The sequence below is a fragment of the Pseudorca crassidens genome, chromosome 5 (genome assembly GCF_039906515.1).
Source record: "Pseudorca crassidens isolate mPseCra1 chromosome 5, mPseCra1.hap1, whole genome shotgun sequence".
Classification (NCBI taxonomy): domain Eukaryota; kingdom Metazoa; phylum Chordata; class Mammalia; order Artiodactyla; family Delphinidae; genus Pseudorca; species Pseudorca crassidens.
The window spans coordinates 81,039,064-81,062,205 of NC_090300.1; the positions used below are offsets into that span (position 1 = coordinate 81,039,064).

Genomic DNA, 23,142 nt, shown 5'->3' on the forward strand with positions numbered 1-23,142 from the left:
GTTAGGTCAAAATGCCTTGCTTGCTCTAACGTGTTTTAGCAAAGACATTCTTTTTTTTTTTTTTTTTGCGGTACGCGGGCCTCTCACTGTTGTGGCCTCTCCCGTTGCGGAGCAACAAGCTCCGGACGCGCAGGCTCAGTGGCCATGGCTCACGGGCACAGCCGCTCCACGGCATGTGGGATCTTCCCGGACCGGGGCACGAACTCGTGTCCCCTGCATCGGCAGGCGGACTCTCAACCACTGCACCACCAGGGACGCCCAGCAAAGACATTCTTGAATCTGGGTAATTGGCATGGTTACCTCTCCCTTCCCTAACACATCTGTGCTTCCTCTGTTCTTAGAAATGGGAGTACGTATCTCCCTATCACTCAGGTACAAAACCTCCTCCCTCCTAAAGTCTGAGATCTATTCTGTCTTTGAGTCCTAGTGAGTCTTCCTTCTCAGCGTCCTTCCTTTTCCTACCCCTACTGCCGTTACCATTAGCTTAGGCTTTCATTACCTTCTGCCTCTCAACTCATTTCCTTGCTTCTAGTCTCTCTGTTCTGACAATCCATCCTACTCATCAGTGCTAAATTAAATATCCTAAAATCCTGCTTTTACCGTTCCCTCTTCAAAGACTTTCCCCAAAGTACAAAATCCCAACCTGGAGTAAAAGCAGAGCTTTGAAGCTGAATAATAAGTCACCAGAATATCTAGAAGTATAGTCTTTACTGCCATAGGCTGAGGACCTGCCGCCAATGAAGCCCCAGCACAGGAGAGGGCTAACACTGAGTTCACTGGGATCTATGTCCATTCAAAAGGGTCACAAAGCTAACAGAGGCTCAAATTTAAAAAAGGGGCAAAAACTCAGACATTATTTTTATTTATTTAAAGTGCACAAGAAATTTTTAGAATTGATACCTGAAAAAAGCAATAATGGGAAAGTGTTTCTTAAAATCGGAGAGAACCTACCTGGTAAAGACAGGCTGCTGTTCCAAGGAAAAACGCAACAATGTAATTAAAATCCTCACCATCACTCTGCAAAAACAAAATAAAAATTACTTTTTTTTTCTGGTGCAAGCCCATTTCCAAAAACAATCCATTGGGATAGGATATGACAACATTTACACACAAATGGTCAAAATTTTCAAAAGTGGCATATAAAAATTCTCAAGAGTCCTGAAATAGAAACATAAAATACATTATAAGAACCAGGGAGTGTGAGGTAGAGGAAGGCTACCAGTCTTCCTCTATGTCTGGGCCTCCCCATCAATTATATCTTATCCAAGAGAAGATGAAAGCCAATGGAAACAAATTTCCATGTAACGTAGAAAGCCTCTCTTCTTGCTACTAAAGAAACCAAATAAAAATGTACAACACCCCAGGGACTTCCCTGGTGGCGCAGTGGTTTAAGAATCCTCCTGCCAGTGCAGGGGACATGGGTTTGATCCCTGGTCCAGGAAGATCCCACATGCTGCGGAGCAACTAAGCCCATGTGCCACAACTACTGAGCCTGCGCTCTAGAGCCTGTGAGCCACAACTATTGAGCCCACGTGCCACAACTACTGAAGCCCGCGTGCCTACAGCCCATGCTCCGCAACAAGAGAAGCCACTGCAATGAGAAGCCCATGCACCACAATGAAGAGTAGTCCCCACTCGCCACAGCTAGAGAAAGCCTGCATGCAGCAACGGAGACCCAACACAGACAAAAATAAATTAATTAATTATTTTTTTTAAAAAAGTACAACACCCCAGTGGCCTATAAAGTTAAGCCTGCTTTCCAGGATTACTATTTGGCTCAAATAAATATTGACAAACTTCACCATCTAGTAAGCACATTACTGAACTGTCCAATAAAGTCTCTGGCATGATTTAAAAAAAAAAAAAAAAAAGACAACCCGAACTGAAAAGCTACTGTCCACTAGAGTGTGCTAAATCCCAATGAGGAAATTCAGTCGTACATGCTATGCTAGAAAAAAAACCACCCAGAGGAAAAACAGAGACAGATTATTCATAGAATATTTCTTTTAAAAGAAAACTAATAGAGACATGTAACAAACCCTTTTTTTCTATTCCTTTCTGATTCCTCTTAAATATCTATATTTATCATTTCTTTCAATGTTTTTATGAAGTAGAACATAAAGCCCAGGCAGGAGCATCAAATTTCTTTCTTCTAGGTAGAAACATTAAATTTGGCCCTTATTTTAGAAAAAAATCTCTTTATACAATAAAAATTTCCAGAAGACATGGGAGTGTCTCTCACGACCATGTCTTCAGGAAATAATATAAAGAGAAAATTGCTTTTCCATTTGCTATTGGACAACAGAAGTGCCTGTAAGGCAGAGGGAGAGGGGCTTATCCTAGTGAGAGGATCTTAAAATAGAAACCATTAATCTGTCTGGGATGGTTAGGCCAGTTCAATCCCAGAGGCAGGGAAGGTCAACACAAAACCCTTCTACTTTAATAATTCTAAGACTTTTAAGTAAGTTCTGCTTGATTGTTTTTTCTTCAGCCATTAAATGATCTTTTTTGATTATAAAAGTTCATGTTCATTGTAGAGAATCTGAAACAGAATGTTACAAAGAAGAAACTCGTATAGTCCATAATATTACAACTTTGGGAGAATTACTATTAACCATTTAGGTACTTCCTTCCAATCCTTTCTGTACAAAAATATATGTACGTTAAAAAAATGGAATCATACTTTTACATACTGCTTTCTAGTACTTCACACTATATCATAAACATGTTCTCAAGATACTAAATATTTCTCAACTACTTAATTTGTAATAATTACATAACCTTTAATTGTGGGACTATATAATAATTTAATTACTGTCTTACAACTGAATACTGTATTTTCCTTAAATTTACACTATCACTTTATAACACTCTTAATTGCCTTTGGAACACTTAAAAGCATGTTTCTGGACAATCAGAGCTGGGTTCAAATCTTTACTTATTAGCTGTATGATCATGGACTATTTATTTAACTTCAATTCCCTTTTTTGAAAATAAAAGTAGAGATTCAATGAAATAACATTGGCAAAAATATAGAACAGTAACTGACACACAGTAAGTATTCAAAAACATTCTCTAACTTCTCTTTCCCAGAGGTTACTGTCTGCATCATTCATCAGATAATTAGGATTACCTTTCAATATTGTTTAAATCTCTAATATACTGGCCTTGTCTTCTCAATGAGATCCTAACCTTCCTTCAGGGCAGAAACTAAATCTTACTACTTGCATGAAACTGTGCACATAGTAGGAATTCAACAAATGCATGCCAAATTGAGTTCAGCTTTGAAAAATCTTTATTTCCCCTTGCTAAAGAGAATATCTATAAACACATTTTTCCATTCAATAAATAGTCATTCATTGAACACTTATGGGCCAAGTACTGTGTTACTAGACCAAGGACAGAAAACAAGTCAACACCAACTCAAGAAGCTCAACTCTAAACAGGAAGGCAGATACAAAGAGCAACAATTCCCACCTGAAGTGGTAACTGATGGGATAGGAGTGTGTAGAGGGTACTACGGGAGCCTACTGGAGACACATTTAATTCTACCTGGAGAAAAAAAGGATCAGGGAAGGTTTGGCACAGAAAATAAAGCTTAATTTGCATTTTGAAGGATGGACTAGTAGACAAGGTAGGAAGAGAATTCCAGGCAAAGGGAGTAGCTTGTGCAGTTTCAAGAAGGAAGAGGCTAGGATGACTCCAAGGTTTCCTATTCAGGCAACATTTAAATGATACCATTCACCAAGTTGGGGATATAGGAGGAAAAGTAGGTCTGAAGCAGAAAAAACTTGAGTTCATTTTGGACAAGGTATTCTGGAGTTGCTAGTGACATATCCAAATAATTATGTTTAGTAGACATTTAAGTCAGCTTCAGGGAACAGTTTAACCTAGAGCTCTAGTTTAGTTGTCATATATTTAAATAGTAGTTAAATGAAATAAAGGACTATGACAACAGAATGCAAAGCTTAATTCTTGATTGGCTGATAGACTGGAGAGAGAAAAAAGTATATATAAAGGACATTCGGGGTCAATTTTGAATTGTGAAATTTGAATATAGATTTTATATTAGCTAATACTGCACTGATCTTCAATGTCTTTGGTGTAAGAATGGTATTGTGATTATGAAGGAGAATGTCCTAGTCCTTAAGACAGACATATTGAATAATTTTGGAATAAAATGTCATAACACCTACAATTTTACTTTCCAATGATTCAGAAAAAAAAGAAAATAAAGAGATAAAAGAAGAAAGAAAGGTAGGTATGTATACAGGTAGATGTTAATTGTATTGTTTTTTAAAAAACTTTCTGTAGGTTTAAATTCTTTCAAAATAAAATGTTGTGTGGTGGGGGAAAACAGGGATACAAATGAAAATAAAAATGCTATGCAGTCACTAAAAAGAATCTCTATATACTGCTATGAAATGATCTACACATTGTCAGGTCAAAAAAAAAGATGCAAATCACTATGAACAGTAAGTATACTGCCATTTATAAAGGAATAATTTTAAAAGAATAATTATATAAGTAAATATAGAAATACATATGTATTAGCATAGGCACATAATCGCTCTAGAAGGATACAGCAGTGGTTGACTGTGGGGAGCAGAAATGGGAAGAGAATTACTTACTGTGAAAATTAAAGGCTTTGAAATTTACCATCTACACATATTATTGTGTGTATGCGTGACTGTGGATATTTGTGGATATACATGTATTAACTCTTTAAGTTATGAAAATATCCAAAGAGAAGGTATAGTTAGAAGAATATAAAGCCCATGACATGACACAAACGCTACTATTTAAAGGAGAGGTGGAGGAAGAAAGTTTACCAAATAAACTGAGGAACAAGAAGAGATAGGAAAAAAATACAACAGGAGAAAATTGTTTCACAGAACTGAAGGAATGAGATAATGTCAAGAAGAGTAAAGTAACACATCAAACTATTAATAGTGATCTGTTTCACTTGCTTCTAAGTTTTCTAAAATAAACATTATTTTTGAATTTAAACAATGAGTTATTTTCAAAAGGAAGAACTGAACAGTGTGTGAGATGAGACAGAGAGGAAACATCAAACAAGGCCTCAAGAGTGGCTGCAATATTTGGCAACCAGAAAGACACTGGTGAACTTAATGGTCGATGTTTGAAAGAATTATGAGGGCGGAAAGAGATCACAGTAAACTAAGAGAACAGAGGTAAGGGAACGGGGGCAACAGGCATAGTCTATGCTTTCAAAATATTAGAAGGGAACATGCATCGAGAGGTTTTTTTTAGGGTTTTTTGTTCGTTTTTTAAAGATCAGCAGGCTATAACATATTTATGAGCTGAGAGAACAGAGCCAGTAGAGAGGAAGCAGATGAAAAACAGATGAATAGCTAGAGGTTGAGGAAACATGGGGCAGAGATTTAGAGAATGGACAGAAGTGGGAGTGGGGTGGGTGCAGGGTCGACACGAGAAGGGATAAAGGTGGGGTGGGGAAGGAAGGGCTAAGGTAAGGAGTTCAAATTGTTAAAAATCACATTCACCTTCAGAGGATACTAGATTACCAACATTGCTTGAAAAATAACAAATAAAGGGAAAGAATTTTTTTTTAAGGTGATGATAAAGAGGTAAGCAGAAGCTTCATATAATAGCCATACAAATGTATTAGAATGATACTATTTAAATGTTTGTAATAATTGGGAAAAATTCACTTTTTAATCTTAGGTGAAAAAAAGGACACAAAGTTACATAATGGATATGATATGTATATATATGGTATATATTAATAAAATAAGAAAATTTGGGATTTTTCTTTTCTTCTTTATACATTTTCCCCCAATTCTTTAACAATGAGCATAGAACTCAGGAAAAATACGTTTATTTTTTTAGAAGAAAGCAAGCAATGCATCTTAGCATAGATATTACGCTACTAAATAAATCCAAACTTCCAGTGAGCTTTAATAGGTATGTAATTTCTTTAAAAGGTAGTAACAAATCTACTGGAAATAAAGAACTCAAGGAATAAAAGCAAGTTGATTACTTTTTGTTGTAGTATCCATTACAAACAATTTTAGAATCAGAGAGTTAGCACCTTAGTACTGAAGTGGTCCTTGAGCCTATGTAGTCTAAAACTTTCCTCTTGCAGAATAGGAAAATGAGCTCCAAGAAGGTAAAATAACCAATCCAAGGTCACAAAGTTAGTTAACTGGCAGAGGGGATCCAGGTATTCTGACTTCCAGGTCAGCATTTCTACTGCTGTATCAGAATACTCGTATTTTTTCCTAATGTACCATGTGTGAATTACTTCTAGGCTGGCATCAGCTTAATTAAGATCATTGCTTCAAGGCTGATCCTTAAAGGAACACAGGAAAAATAAACCCAATGTGATAAAAGCTCATACATTTGTGAGGTGTCAATTCACAATAAACTTATTAACATCTCTAAACTCAGAACAAAGTATGGAAATGAGTGAAAATAATCTAATTTACACATTACTGTGAACACCAAATCAAATTCACCAACTTAATAAAAAAAAACTGTATTCATCCTAAACCTCCTCAGTCTGAACTCAAGATACCAAAGAAAAACTTCAGTACTACACATTTTAATAAATCCCTCCTTATCACCCTAAGAGGCAGTTATTAATCTAGAAGAAACAAACTTGTGCTGAATCTTCAACCAGCGTTATACAGGTATGTTGGTTCATGTGGGTTCTGAAATTTAAACATGCCTCAGGCACCAAGCTACACGTGGCAATCATTTTTAGCATTCAAGAAGAGTATTTAGAATTCACAGCCTTAAGAAAGCAAACTTTAATTTTTTTTTTTTTTTTTTTTTTGCGGTACGCGGGCCTCTCACTGCTGTGGCCTCTCCCGTTGCGGAGCACAGGCTCCGGACGCGCAGGCTCAGCGGCCATGGCTCACGGGCCCAGCCGCTTCGCGGCATGTGGGATCTTCCCGGACTGGGGCACGAACCCGCGTCCCCTGCATCGGCAGGTGGACTCTCAACCACTGCTCCACCAGGGAAGCCCCAAGAAAGCAAACTTTAAATTAATATTGATATATTGCTCACACTCAGGAAATACACTACACACTTTCAGCTAAAGTAGAGATTATTCCTAACACAAAGTAAAATGATGAACCAGAGAGAAGGCTAAGAGTATGTCTTAAGTTCAATGTCTTTAGTGAGAATAAAAAGGACCTTTTAATCAGTACAAGTCATGAACAATGATAAAATAGGTGCTAATGCGGGAAAATTAAAAGGGAGAGAACTCAGGCCCCTAATTTTGTGTATTTTTTTTTTCAGGTTAATTCAAGCTATAAAGGATGTACTCACTGAAATTAATCTAGCTTGCACCCCTAATCCTATCCTGCTAAGAGGTCTAAGTTTATCACAGTGCCCTCTGCATTCTGACATTCATCTCCATTTGTCTGCCTATGGTCCATTCCATCTTTTAGGACACGGAATCCAACACTACATAGTACTCCCTCATTATTCTCATAAAGACAAGGAAACATATCTCCAAGCACCAGTCACTTACCAGAACATTATCTCTATGCAGATGTAAAATCCCCAATAACTGGAACAATGGGATCTCTACTTTTGGTCCAGTGAATTTCCAAAAGCAGTATTTCTCATTTAGGTGAGAGGATCAGAATTTGCTGGAAAATACCTTAAAACTACCTATGAGTGACAAAGTACCTGTGGACTACATTCCCCCAACTTTGCACTCGTTTCCTCACTGCTCTCTTAAAGCATCACTGTTTTAGGAACCTCAACTGTTGATGAGTTGATGAGTGTATGTGGGTTATGGCAGAACAAAGAATTAAAACAATGCTAAGAGAACAGAATAACCAGGTGTCCCTAGTTCCCAGATAGCTAAAAATCCCATATGGACCAATTTACAGTTCCCTGGGTCAAGTGAGAAAGCAGTGCTGTTGGGGTGAATTTAGTCTAGGACGACAGTGAAAAAGAAAGAATTCCGTATCAACCATCAGAAAGACACATCTTCAAAGATACAAGCATGCAGAGAGTGCCCAAATTATAAATGATCTACTACTTTTACTATGAAAAAGACCACTCTAACCTCTTCCCCATTCAAAATGTACCCCATGCTGCTTTCACGCCCTACCACCACAGTTTTAAGGAACTATTTAAAACAAACAAACAAAAAAACCCTTGAAGCTTCTACAGAAATTGTAGACTCTAAGACAGAGGCAAGAAGCATGTGTGTATGTGTGTGTGTGTGTGTGTGTGTGTGTGTGTGTGTACGTACGTACGTGTGAATAGACTGCTATCTTTAGAGCAGTTTTAGGTTTACAGTAAATGAAGCAGATAGTACAGAGTTCCCATATAACCATTTTTCCCCTACCCAGTTTCCTCTATCATTAACATCTTGCATTAAGGGGGTACAACCGATGAGCCAATAGTGACATACTATTATTAAAGTCCATGGTTTACATTAGGGCCCACTCTTTGTGTTGTACATTCTATCGGTTGTGACAAATGCATAATGACATAACCACTATTACAGTAACGTACAGAACAGATTCACTGCCCTAAAAATCTCATGCTCCTACTATTTATCCCTTCCTCTCTCCCTCCAAATCTTTTCATTTACTGTCTTTAGAGTTTTGCCTTTTTCAAAATGTCATACAGTTGGAATCATATAGTATATAGTTTTTTCAAACTGGCTTCTTTCATTAAGCAATATGAACTTAAGGTTTAGCCATGTCTTTTTCTGGCTTGATAGCTCACTTCTTTTTATATATTACTGAATAATATTCCATTGTATGGATTGCTGAAGTTTGTTTATCCATTCACTTGTTTTTTTTTAATGATGGATTTATTTGGGTGTATTCTGCTTTTTTTTTTCTTTTGGCCATGCCACACGGCATGTGGGGCCTTAGTTCCCCGACCAGGGATTGAACCCATGCCCCCTACATTGGAAGCACAGAGTCTTAACCACTGGACCATCAGGGAAGTCCCTATCCATTCACCTTTTGAAAGGCATCTTAATTGCATCCAGCTTTTTGAAATTACAAATAAAGCTGATACAAACATTCATGCACAAGTTTTTGTGTGGATGTAAGTTTTCTACTCATTTGGGTATATAATACCTAGAAGCATGACTGCTAGATCATACGATAAGTCTATGTTCAGCTTTGTGTGAAACAGCCAAACTGTCTTCCAAAGTGACTGTACCATTTTGATTTCCCATCAGCAATGAGTGAGAGTTCCTACTGTTCCATTTCCTCATCAGCATTTGGTATTGTCAGTTTTTTGGATTTTGCCATTCTAATAGATGTTTAGTGGTGTGTTACTGCTGTTTCAATGTTCATTTTCTTAATGACATATGATGTTGAGCATCTTTGTATATGCTTATTTGCCTCTTGTATATCTACTTTGTTAAGGTGTCTGTTCAGTTCTTTAGCCCATTTTTTAATTGGGTTGTTTGCTTTCTTCAGTTTTAGAGTTCTTTGTATATTTTAGATACAAGCCCTTGTCAGATGTGTTTGGCAAATATTTTAATGCTTTCTTCTAGCTTATGGCTTATCTTTTTCATTCCTTTAAAAATGTCCTTTGCAGTTTTAAAATTGAGTCCAACTTACCAATTTTTTCTCTCATGGATCATGCTTTTGTTATTGATCTAAAAATTCATCACCACACCCATGGTCACCTAGGTTTTCTCCTGTTACCTTTTATAAGTTTTATAGTTTTGTTTTATATTTAGGTCTGTGATCCATTTTGAGTGAACTTTTTTGTCCAAGGTGTAAGATCTGTGTCTAGCTTTTTTTTTTTTTTGCACGTGGATGTGCAGCTGTCCAGCACCATTCATTGAAAAGAAAATTTTCTCCACTGAATTGCTTTAGTTGCTTTGTCAAAGATCAGTTGATTACATTTGTGTGGGTCTATTTCTAGGCTCTCTATTCTGTTCCATTGACTAAATTATTTGTCTGTCCTTTTGACAGTAGCACACTGTCTTAATTATAGCTTAACAGTAATTCTTGAGATTGGATAGCATCAGTTCTCTTTGTTTTCTTCAGTATTGTGTTGGTTATTCTGGGCCTTCTGCCTTTCCATATAAACTTTAAAATCACTTTGCCAATATCTACAAAATAAATTGCTGGGATTTTGATTGGGATTGTGTTGAATCTACAGATCAAGTTGAGAAGAACCAACATCCTAACAATTTTGAGTTTTCCTATCCATGAACATGGTAGCCCTTCTTTTACTTCTTTTATCAGAGTTTTATGGTTTCCCCATATAGATCTTCTATGTATTTTGCTAGATTTATTCTTAAGTGTCTCATTTGGGGGGGTGCCAATATAAATGGAATTGTAATTTTAATTTCAAATTTCAATTGTTCCTTGCTGATATATAAGAAAGCAATTGACATTTATGCATTAACTTTGGATCCTGTGGCCTTGCTACAATCACTTATTAGTTCTAGGAGTTTGTTGATTCTTTGGGATTTTCTATATAAATAATCATGCCATCTATGAATAAAGGCAGCTGTATTTCCTCCTTCCCAAACTGTATACTTTTTGTTTTCTTTGTCTTATTGCATTCACTAGGTCTTCCAATGTTGAATAGGAGTGATGATAGGGGACATCCTTGTCTTGTTCCCGATCTTAGGAAGACAACATGTACTTTCTCATCATTCATGATGTTAGCTGTAGGGTTTCTGTAGATATTCCTTATCAAGTTAAGGAAGTTCCCCTTTATTCCTAGTTTGCTGTGAGTTTTATCATGATTTTGTCAAATGCCTTTTCTTTTTGTTAATTTATTTTATTTAATTTATTTATTTTGGGCTGCATTGGGTCTTCGTTGCTGCGCGCGGGCCTTCTCCAATTGCAGCGAGCAGGGGCCACTCCTCGCTGCGGTGCGCAGGCCTCTCTCACTGCGGCAGCCTCTCTTGCTGCGGAGCACGGGCTCCAGGAGCGCGGGCCTCAGTAGCTGTAGCATGCGGACTCCAGAGCACAGGCTCAGTAGTTGTGGTGCATGGACTTAGTTGCTCTGCGGCATGTGGAAATCCTCCCAGACCAAGGCCCGAACCCGTGTCCCCTGCATTGGCAGGCGGATACTTAACCACTGCGCCACCAGGGAAGCCCCCCAATGCTTTTTCTGACAAAAAAGCATGATATGACCATATGATTTTTCTTCTTTAGCTGTTGATGTGATAGATTGTATTAACTGATTTTCAAATGTTGAATCAGCCTTGCAAAACTGGAATAAAACCCACTTGGTTGTAGTGTATAATACTTTTAATACATTGTTGGATTCAATGTGCTAATATTTTGTTGAGGGCTTCTGCTTCTATGTTCATGAGAGATACTCGTTTGTAATGTTGTCTTTTTAAAATATAAGTAGGCTGAGAAGTCTCAGAGCTATCAGTCAGTTACACATAAGCAGTAGTTTAATCATATTACTATTCTTCTGAAAACCTCAACTGTGATGATGCAAAGACATTACTGATCAGAGGGAGAACATGAAACACTTAGGAATCAAGGCAGGCATTAGTCGGGGATAACAGCTCAAAAGCCATGAAAAGCTGTAGTTTATACTACTTGCTTAGTTTTTTAAAAAATTTATTTTACTGAAGTATAGTTGATTTACAATGTTGCATTAATTTCTGCTGTACAGCTAAGTGATTCAGATATACATATACATATACTTTAAAAATATTATTCAGATATACATATACATATATTCTGCTTACAGCTAAGTGATTCAGATATACATATACATATATTTTAAAAATATTATTTTCCACTATGGTTTATCACAGGATATTGAATATAGTTCCCTGTTCTATACAGTAGGAACTTGTTGTTCATCCGTTCTATACTACTTGCTTAGTTTTGAAGTTGTGAATCAGAGGAAAGAATCAGGAATCCAGGAAGAGGAAGGATAGGATATGAGTGCCTGAAAAAACTGTGAGATATGACAGCCTTGCCTGAATTTTAACTTAAAAATCATACAGACTAAACCCCAGGTTCTGCAACTTATGTACTGTCTTCTAAGTCAGGGATGGTAAAGCTCTCCTTTCCTCTACCCAGGCCTGCTCCCTCCCTTTATTAGTTTGCCAATTTCAAACAACCAGAGAATTATTTTAACAATGAAATTTTAACCTCACAGAACCACCTTCATAATTTTGGAACTCTAAATACTAATTATACCATTATTTATTAAGATATGTCATAAAGGTGACTTTTATTAAAATTAATTTCTTTTAAAAGGAAATTTTCATATCTCTACCATTAATAGAAACTAGTATCCCTTACCAAACACAGACACTATACATTAATATACATTAAATACATAACTCTTAAAATTAAAAATGTTTCTCTCTCTACCACCTAAAGTCATCTATTGTGTAACCAGGTGTAAATGTGTCCTATTCTTAGAGAAATACTCATCAAATCCACCTTTCTCCTTCATTTTATAAGCAATAAAACTGAGGACCAGAAAGTAAGGTGAGCTACTCAAGGTCACCGAGCTAATCAGTAGCTCAGCTGGAGCCAACCCTCTCTCTTGCTCTCTCTTCCACAAACAAAAATCAACTCTTCACACTCCTATGCTACTGTTCTTTCCACTACATCAAGTTAAAAAAAAAAAAAGGCAAGAGAGGATCTTATTTATTAGTATTTTCAGTCAGCAGTCTCCAAATTGCCTTTGTTTCTTTTTGGCAGGTTGTTTAGCTCGAAATTGAAATCCTGCTGGAATAAAGCTAACTGGCTAAGGAACAGAGGCAGGAATGACAAGAGACAATAGCCAGCTGTCCTGTGCCTGAAAGGGAAGAGGGGCTTTACCTGCATGCCCAGGATGTTCGGGAGAGGAATTCGGAAGTCATGAAAAGACCCCCAACCCCCTGCAGGCAAAACTCAGCTGCCTGGAACCTGTGATGTCCTCTGCTATTGGCTTCATATGGCTGAGGACGTTCAGAGGGCACTCAAAATGGCACTCTCTTGAGTATTCCCCCAAACTAACAGCTATTTAAAAACAGAATAGAAGGTGTCTTGATTGGGTTTTTACAAATGATATTCTTGGCTTAATACTGGCCAAAAAAAGAGAACTAATTTACAACATGGGAGTGTCAAAAAAATCTTCAGGGAAAGTGAGTAGAAACACGGAAAGGCTGGCTGAGATGTGCTTAACTTTAAGAAAGGGAGTTTCAAAAGCTTACAAAAAGAATAGGAGAAAAAGTATACTCTGATAGCGTTACTCTCTGGAAAACAAAATAGTTGGCAATATCTCAAGAAATTAGTCATTTCACAGGCAGCCACCAGTCAAAAAGGAAAAGGAGCAGATAACTAGGTAGGAATACCCAGCGGTAGGACAAAAACCTGCCCATGAATGCCCTCTTCTTTCTTCTACTCCTCTCTGTCCACTCAGATCCTTCTAGGTCCCGCTCACCCCTCCCAGAGTTTCCCTCACCACAGAGCTTTCTTCTATCCTGACTCACACTGACCACTCCTCTTCCAAACTTTCTGTACTTGACATTTGTTTGTGGACTTCTTTGCCTCCCCAATTTAACTCTAGGGTCTGAGACTGCAGGGCCCTTGTCACGTGTATCTTGGTGTCCCCAGAATACCTCTAAACAGTACCTCCTGGGAGAGTAGATAATAAATAAATATGTGTTAATTAGGTCAAAGAAGTCAACTAGAAATCAGTGTTTTTAGAGGAAGGGGAAACTAGAGTAGGTATAAAGAATACAAAATCTGAGCATGCATTGTAAGTTGTACTAATACCCAAATCAATTTAAATCAATTGTGTAACAAGTAGAATCAAAAGGCATAGTCACCTGAAATTGCAAAAATAGCACAGTACCTGCAGGAGACTTTCTATGGCATGAAAGCCTCGAATTAAATTCAGAGCTGCGCATAAAAGACTAAGGATAAATGCCACAATCCCTGACAGAGTTGCTGGTTCCAGTCGCTGGTGAGCTGGAAAATAAAAGAAATGATTAGGAATAAACATCAATATCTCACGTCAATACCTACACGTATGTAAAATGAAATTCACTGCTCAATTTAAAGGGGTCAAATACTGATGAATCTTCATAAAATTATTTAATAATGCACCTTAGAAATTAAATATTTTTTAAAATGCAAAATGTCTGACATGACAGCTTAATTCCCCTGAACTCAAATTAACTTCTTTTTCTCTACACTTTTAACAAAGACACCTAATTTGCATTTGGGGTATACAGTGCTAAGGTGTCCTCATATCTGGCAGTAAATCATATAGGAAAAACCCTTATGCCTAAATATGTCTACCATTTACAAGTAGCTGCAAATATCTGCAAAGGTGAGTCTGCTCAGAAATTCACTATAATTCCTACTTTTTCTGAAAATGCTTAGAAAACATTTTTAAGGACAATCATAGCTTGCTTTTAAGCAAAGCTCTTCCTTATTTGGGTTCCAGCTCTATAAATACCACAGGATATATGTGAAAGCTCATCTATAATCACCGATCTGAACTCTACAGTAGAATGGATTCTTATAGTTATGAGGTTCCTGGTCTCTGACGACCACTTGAAAGTAAAAAAGCTAAAACAACAGTTGAAGAAGTTGCAGCACAAGATATTTAGATATACAATAGCTTCCCTTCATCATCTTGCGGTTAACAGAATTAACTATAGAGTCTAAATGAAAACACAAAACTAAATACATAATCATCTAGACCTCAAAAGGGAGAAAGAGAGGACAGCAGAACTACATTTAGATCATTTTATTTAAATCACTGAAGTGTAAAAGCCCTAACAATGAAGTTAATGAGGTGGAACATTAATATAAGGAAGGGCTTAAATCTTTGCAACTTATATTCAGCCATTACAGCAGAAAAGCTTCCCTAAACAATTCATAAAAACACGAAAACCCACATGTCGCAAAAAAGTATTTATTCCCCAGGTTCAGCAGAAAATCCACCTAATACAGGATGAGTTTTCTTAAATTTCTTCTGTGCCCGAGCTGACTGCTTGGTCTCCTAATCAATTTCCTTGAGATTTTAATATGAAAACAAAAAACTAAATGCCTTTGTAAAGTACTGATACCAAATTTTCTATCACTACAGAAAAAAATCTCGCAATTTGAAAATCTATCCAGCTGGTCTATCAATTAGTCATGTTTTACATCCCTCCCTCCATGCTTCCCCACTCCCTCTGAGTAGTAAGGGGGAACTGGGCTCTAAGTAAAAAAGAGATCCTTAACAAGGGCCTCAAGCATAAAGACACCTGATAACTAAATAGATTATAGAAATAATATTTCTGAAGTATACAAAGCAAGTTTACCTTACAAAAAAAACAAACAATATTCTGTACTGTAATTAAGAACCATAGGTTTTTTTTTGTTTTTTTTTTGCTGTACGCAGGCCTCTCACTGTTGTGGCCTCCCCCGTTGTGGAGCACAGGCTCCGGACGTGCAGGCTCAGCGGCCATGGCTCACGGGCCCAGCCACTCCGCGGCATGTGGGATCTTCCCGGACCAGGGCACGAACCCGTGTCCCCTGCATCGGCAGGCGGACTCTCAACCACTGCGCCACCAGGGAAGCCCAAGAACCATAGGTTTTTGAAATAAAATTTTTTAATGAGAATTCAGATAGCACTCCATCCTTATCATTCTTTTTAATATAACTTGGAAGTTAACCATAGTTTTAATTTACATTTTCATTACAATTAATGCAGTTATCATGAGTTTTTTTAAGAAACATACTTATTTATAGTATATATATTTGTGTGTATGGTATAATGTCACTTTTATATGTATATAAACACACATACATGCATACATAGAAACAGACAAAAAACTGAACAGATATACATCAAGATGTAAAACACTATTACAATAAAGCTGCAATAAAGTTTCAATCAAAAATTTTTTCATACCAAAAACTGAGATATGAATAACATATAACACTGTGTAGTTTAAGGTGTATGATGTGTTGATTTGATACATTTGTATATTACAATATGACCATCATAGTGTTAGCTAACACCTCTATCATGTCACATAATTACAATTTTTGTTGTTTTTTGTTTTTTAACATCTTTATTAGAGTATAATTGCTTTACAATGGTGTGTCAGTTTCTGCTCTATAACAAAGTGAATCAGTTATACATATACATATGTCCCCGTATCTCTTCCCTCTTGCATCTCCCTCCCTCCCACCCTCCCTATCCCACCTCTCTAGGTGGTCAGAAAGCACGGAGCTGATCTCCCTGTGCTATGCGGCTGCTTCCCACTAGCTATCTATTTTACATTTGAAGAACCATAGCCTTTTGTGGTCAAGTAAGGAACGGCCATTCTTGAACAGAAAAATATTACCATTTTAATGTGTTGATCAATACCTATGGAAGAAATAAATAATACGTCTATACAAATTAAATATTTACTCAGTTGCTAACACTTGCCTCTTGCCCTTGGAGCACTCTCTTTATAATGATAGTATACCATTTATAAATTAATTATTTCAAATGACCAGAAATATTTTTAAAGACATGAAAGCAAATGACAAGCCTCCTTTAACAAGGACAAGGCACACATTATGCTGAAGGATAGGCTGGAGAAGTGCCAAATCACCGTGAGAAAGGAAATTCTCAAGTGGAGATTCCCCCACTCCCACCCTACCCCCTCCCTAAGACCTGTGGGAATGCTTACTAAGAAAAAACTCCATCTGCACAGAATGTGAGGGTGACTTTCTCATTTTAACAAATTGAACGAGATATTTAATCACATTTTAATGTATTATGTTATATGATATTCTTTATTTCATAAAAGAGATTTTATATCAGTTGTTATCCACAAATGCTTACTTCACATCTCAATCTGGCACCATGATAGGTACTATTAGGTACAGAGCAGATTTGGAACAGTAAGAAATGAAGAAATAAGAGGCGATGTAGAAAAAAATAATTTTGTTGAATTCAAAACAGTGTCACCTGGTCAGTTTTTGTTTTGTTTTGCTATTATTGTCTTCTGCTACAATGCTTTTTCTTTAATTAGTCTCTTTGAGCCCAATAATTTCATTTTCATGACAAAATTAAAGTTTTGTACCAACAATTAATAGACAGTTTACAAAAATTCCTAAAGAAATAAGAGTAAATCCTTTGGAACAAAAGGGCTATTGGTCATAGTGAATTAATATATTTATTAAGCAAATACTTTTTGTCATGATTCTGTGTAAGATGGTGTGTTTTAGAGGATAAAAGAAATGAATTACACAATCTGCCCTGAAGGCACTTCTAGTCTTTTAAAGGGAAATGGACTGATAAGCACATGAAAGTAATAAGTATTCTAAACTAAAAGAGTTAAAGAATTCTGAAAAGGAAAGATAACTAGGGGAAAGGTGGTGACACAAGAACCAAGGGAGATCTTTAAAGATGGTTAAAATTTAGACAGGTACAAATGGGAAGAACTGCATTCCATGCAGAGAAAAGAATATGAAGAGCCTGGAGATGGAAATGGGAGAAGCAAATAATAACAGCATCAACAAAAACTATTACTGCTACTCCTTCTACTAATCCTTCTAAAAGTGGCTGCTTTCAATGTGCCAGGCACCAACTGCTTTATATACATAATCTCATTTTATCCTTCCAAGAACCCAAGGCAGTAGGCAGTATAGTTATCCTAGTTTTTTCAGACAGGAGACTAAGGTTTAGGGAGATTGAGAAATTTGCCCAAATTGGGTAAAGGAACTGGGATTTAAATCTAGGTAGCCTGACTCTAGAACTCATGCTCTTAACCACTTTGCTATGGGGCATTGCTACTGGTTTTGTTTTGCTCAAAAAGATGTTTATAAGAGTAGGAAGAAATAAGGTCAGAAAGGGAGGCTGAAGCAAATTAACAGTCTGAAACACTAGGCTAAAAATTATGGGCAAATTAGACAATGGGGAAACACGGAAGAGCAAGAGATTGACGATTAAAGCTGTGCTTAAAGAATATTAATCTGTTAATGGGTTGTAAAGAGATTAAAAGTAGGGAGAGATAAATAATATTTTTTTAGTGCCTTCTCACTAGGTATACACTGTCCCATTTATCCTTCAAAACAGAGTACTTCACGAGGTTAAGAATGACTAACTTCTCTGTGTCTGAATCTTCTCATCTATAAACTGAGGTTAAACAATTTGCTCTAAGCCAGTCAGCTAGTGAGTGCCATCTTCACAGTTAGCACTTGGGTCTGAAAAGCCCACGCTCTTTCTACAATTCTGTATCAGGAAGTTCATGAGGGAGTCATTGCAAAAGACTTACTGAAATGAGGACCTAAATTAGGATAGTGACAGTAGAAGTCGAGAAGAAGAAAGAGGGGAGAGAGATCACAGAGGCTAAAGCTATTAGGCTTGGCAACTAACTAGATGTGGGAAACAAAAGAGAAAAAATCAAGGAAAATGCCAAGGTTTGAAGTGTGGGTGATTGGAAAGATAAGGGTGCTATTAACAGACCCAGTGGAAGAAACTCAGGTTTGATCGAGTATGGAGATATTTTAAACATATCAAACTTGAAGTGATGGTGAGGCATGTTTAATAAGCAACTGAAGAATGTAAAAGCAGTGAGCTGGAGAAACAGATGAGGTCTGCATATGATGGGACGGGTTCGGATGAGATTACCAATGAAAGAAGTGGGCCAAGGGCAAATCCTTGGTAAACACTACCTTTAAAGGGAGGAAGAGGAGGCAGGGAAGACAGATGTAGAACAACCAGAAAAGGAAAGAGCCACAGAAGCCTAGGAAGGGGAGACCATCAAGAAGAAAGACATGACTTACAAAGCCTGCAGACAGGCCAAAGACAATCTGAACTGAAAAAGAAAAAAAAAAAAAGATTAGATTTATTGACTAAGAGATGGTTTCGACCCTTCATAAAATAGTTTCAGAAGAGAGGCTGAAGGCAAAATTCAGACAGCAAAAGGTTAAATAACTGGTGAAGGTAAGAGATAGAAGCAGTAAGTGAACACTTCTGCAGTTACAGGAGAGGAAAACAGGATGATAGCTTGACAGATACAATAGGATTGAAAAAGAGTTATTTTCCCCCTGTAATGGGGTGGAGGAGGGAGATTTTAATACATTTATAGGTGTAACAACAAAATTCAGTGAAGATGAAATAGAAGAATCAAGAGAAAGGAAAAATAATTGGTGAAACAGAGTACCAGAACAGTCATAATGAGGATTCGAAAAGATGGTACCATTCTAACCCTCAAACCTCATCCTAATACGTGTCTATGTTCTGAGTCAAAGATAAAGTTCAGAAGGTGCAGTTATTCAGTGATGCCCAAAATATCTGGAGAAAAAGGTTTTCGAACATTAGAGAGAGATTTCAAGTCAGTTCTATCTAAATGAGCATAATTTATTACTAAATTATGACTAAATGAGACTAATTGTATGGTACAAAAACACACTATTCTTTTCACTATGAGGCCCTTTCTTATCATCACCACCTGTCAAAACCTGCATGTCCTTCAAGGCTCCAAGGTCCAGAGGTGTTACTTCCTTTTTATCTCTTTTAGAGCATGTATTGCATTCTACCTTGTATTTTACTTATTGACTTTTATTTGCTTTTCCCATCTTGAAAGCAGATAATGTGCTTATTATCTTTATAAAATGCCCTACAATATTTAGCATAATACTTTGGAGAAAATAAAGCAATAAATACTTGTTAGATTGTGAGGGGTGTGTGTGTGTATGTGTAAGAGAAAGAGATTGGGAAATCTACTTGCCTTGTGGAGTACCAGCCAAATACAGCAGCATTTTCAGGCAACTGACAAACTGTCTAGAAAATTGTATAGATTGAAAAAAGGCTGATTAACCAAGTATTTATCTTAAAAATAGAGGTGTCAAAGAAACTGAGAAAAGGGTATTAAGAAGTTCAGGGTTTCAGGAAGTGTTTTTTTTTTAATTTTAAAGGATATAAAATTTAAAAGAATAACAACATTAAATGTTGGTGAGGATGCAGGGCAATCAAAACTCTCATACATTGCTTGTGGGAATGTAAAATGGCACAACTATTTCAAAAAACTGGCAGTTTCATAAAAAGTTAAACATGCACCTAACCCTTGACCTAGCAATTCCACTCCTAATACTTACTCAAGAGAAATGAAAACATATGTCAACAAAAGATGAATGTTTATAACAGGTTTATTTACAATAACCAAAAACTGGAAACAAGCTAATGTCCAATGTTTATCCACTCTGGATAAACAAATTGCGGTATGTTCACACAGTGACTACTACTCAGCAATAAAGAGCAACAAACTAAAGAGACAAGCAACACATACATATGACGTGTTGAGCAAAAGAAGCGGAACACAAGAATTACATGACATAATCTTGTTTATATCAGGTTCTAGAACAAATAAAACTAATTTAAAGTAAAAAATCTGAACACCGGTTGTCTGGAGTGGGGCAGAGACTGACTGGGAAGGGACACAAAGGAACTTCTGGGGAGATGGAAATGGTCTACATTGTGATAGGGGAGTGTACTAATCATGGTTTTTTACTCTGTATTTTTGGTACTTTGACATCTTGGGGCCTTGCTGACATCAGAGGACTGCCCGTCCCAGGACTATCTAATTCCTAGAGATAGCAAACAACTCACCTGCAAGAGTGCCTTTCATAAGCAAACCCCTAATCTGGAGCCGATGACACTCTTAACTATCTGCTCTATGGGGTTCTCACACTCAGGGCCACTATTCCCCTGCCCAAATCACAGCAGGGTCAGGTATCAGACAAAGAGCCCTATGTCCCACAGCTCAATAAAAGTATTCAAACTAGCCAATCCTAAACTTGCTTACTCTGCCTCTCCAGTTCCTTCCTGGGGAAATCACACTAAAGGCTCTTGCCCACATTTCCCTCCTGCTCCTTTGCCTCCTGACTCTCACTGGCACTTCCCCATGTGGCTGCTGGTGCTGTGCTCCCTTCTCTTGGGATCCATGAGAACTATCTTTTCAACAGCTGTTGCCTCCTAATCTGTTGGCCTTGCCATACTTGAATAACAGTAAAATCTACATTTTGAAACAGTGTGGTTTATACAACTGTATCCATTTGTTGAAACCATATAGCAAATATTTATACATTTCAATATGTGCAAATTTCCCTTAAAAAAGAACTGTGGGAGGTACAAACTACTGGGTGTAAGACAGGCTCAATGATGTATTATACAACATGGGGAATATAGCCAATATTTTGTAATAACTGCAAATGGAAAGTAACCTTTATAAATTGTATAAAAAATTAATTAAAAAAGAAAAAGAGAAAGAACTGTAGAAATTATCAAGTGGATAAGTGGGGAGTGAATGGAGGTGTAGATAAAACAAGAATGTCAAAATGTTGATATAGTTATTATAGTTAGGTGATGTGTTAGTTATAATATTCTGTTTACTTGATATATGTTTAAATTTTTCTATAATAAAATGTTTTAAAAAGAAAACAAGTAAAAGAGGACATACTATTCAACATATTGACCCCAGCAGAACATCTGTAGACTTCAGAAAATAATAATATGGCAAAAAAAAAAAAAAATTTATGCCTGACTGCGGAGAGACAGGTCACAAGGTTAGGAAGAGGAAAGAAAAAAAGTCAAGAAATACAAGAAAAAGAAATCAAAAGTAAGATATTGTAACAGAGAAAAAGGTCTGCAAAATAAGGTTTATCAAATACCTATTAACCAGATTCCAAAATAAAGTAAATTTATTTAGGAAAGAAAATTGTAAAACAGGAAAGTATATTTAAACTGGAAGACTACAGACAATATTATGCAGGTCTGGTCTGAATTAAAAACAAATTTAAAGTTAATATTAAAATAATTTCTAATTGTGAATTACTTTAAAAACTTCTCTTTCTTTAGACTTTTCTCTCTTTCTCTTTCTTAAAACCATAACAAATCCCAGATTCTCCCCATTTTTCAAGTACCTCCTATTTGGTTATCCAAGATACCACTGCAGTCTACAGGTCAGAGTGGAGACTTACGGATGTCAAGTAATACAAGGAGTTTCTAGTAGAGTCTGCCTCCTAGTAGGTCAAGTTGGACCCCTACCCCAAATTAAGGTAATTCTCCTGGATCCTGAGTGTGTATGTTAATGGACATATATTCTTAGCAACTGCCAAGCCTATGGAATTAAAAATATTTGAGAAAGAAAGGCCAATGGAAGTCTTGGAGCTCCCCCAACCCAAATATCATAAAAACATTAATCCCTGGGGTAACTGCAGAGATCAGTGCCACCATCCAAGGCTTGTTTAAAAAGACACATATATGGTGATTCCTATTATACTGAAAAACTTTTAACTCTCTAGTTTGTCTCCAAAATGGGTGCATCTTAGAGGATGACAACAGATTACTGTAGGTTCCAATTGCACATGCTTTACCAGATGTGGTCTCCATGTGGAACAAATCAATTAATTCCCTGGCACATAGGTACTAATCTTTGAACACTTTTTTTTTTCTCTATCCTAATAAACAGAGAAAATCAGAAGCATTTTACTTTTACTTAGTAGAGATATCAGTACATTTATGATATTGCCACCAGGTTATATCAACTATGTGCCACTGATTAGTCGATAGCAGGGGTTGCCAGACACGAACCATAGGCCAAATCCAGCCTAGCACAAATTTCTGTAAATAAAGTTTTACTGCAACACAGCTCCACCTATTCTTTTCCATACTGTATATGGTTGTTTTCATACTACACCAGCAGAGTTGAGTAGTTGAAAGACAGACCATATGGCCTGTAAAACCTTTACTACCTGGCCTTTTACAGAAAAAGTTTGCTAACTCTTCACTTACAAAGGACCTAACATCTTAACACCTCATAGGACATTATATTAATCTACTTTACTGATGACCTCATGCTGATAGTACCTGAAGAACAGACAGTATATGCCTTAGATTAGATACCTTGGGATGACATGTATATGCCAGAGGGTAAAAAATAATCCAGGGCTTCCCTGGTGGCGCAGTGGTTGAGAGTCCTCCTGCCGATGCAGGGGACGCGGGTTCGTGCCCCGGTCCGGGAAGATCCCACATGCCGCGGAGCGGCTGGGCCCATGAGCCATGGCCGCTGAGCCTGCGCATCCAGAGCCTGTGCTCCGCAACGGGAGAGGCCACAACAGCGAGAGGCCCGCGTACCACAAAAAAAAAAAAAAAAAAAAAAATCACAAAATTAGAAAAGTCTAC

The 23,142-nt window shown here is 37.1% G+C and overlaps 1 protein-coding gene across 4 annotated transcripts in view; it reads right to left on the bottom strand.

Annotated features, from left to right (window-relative positions):
* The window catches only part of SEC22A (SEC22 homolog A, vesicle trafficking protein), an 81,109-nt gene that overhangs the window by 20,934 nt on the left and 37,033 nt on the right, over positions 1-23,142 (bottom strand). For 2 of the 4 annotated variants that reach the window (XM_067738687.1, XM_067738688.1), the window contains 2 exons: positions 13,816-13,931; positions 952-1,017 (listed from right to left, as the gene is read on the bottom strand). In XM_067738687.1, coding sequence (XP_067594788.1) covers positions 952-1,017; positions 13,816-13,931 — 182 coding nt within the window. Of the gene's footprint in view, positions 1-951; positions 1,018-13,789; positions 13,932-23,142 lie in introns of all 4 variants that reach the window. The other 2 variants (XM_067738690.1, XM_067738689.1) reach the window with 2 other exon arrangements.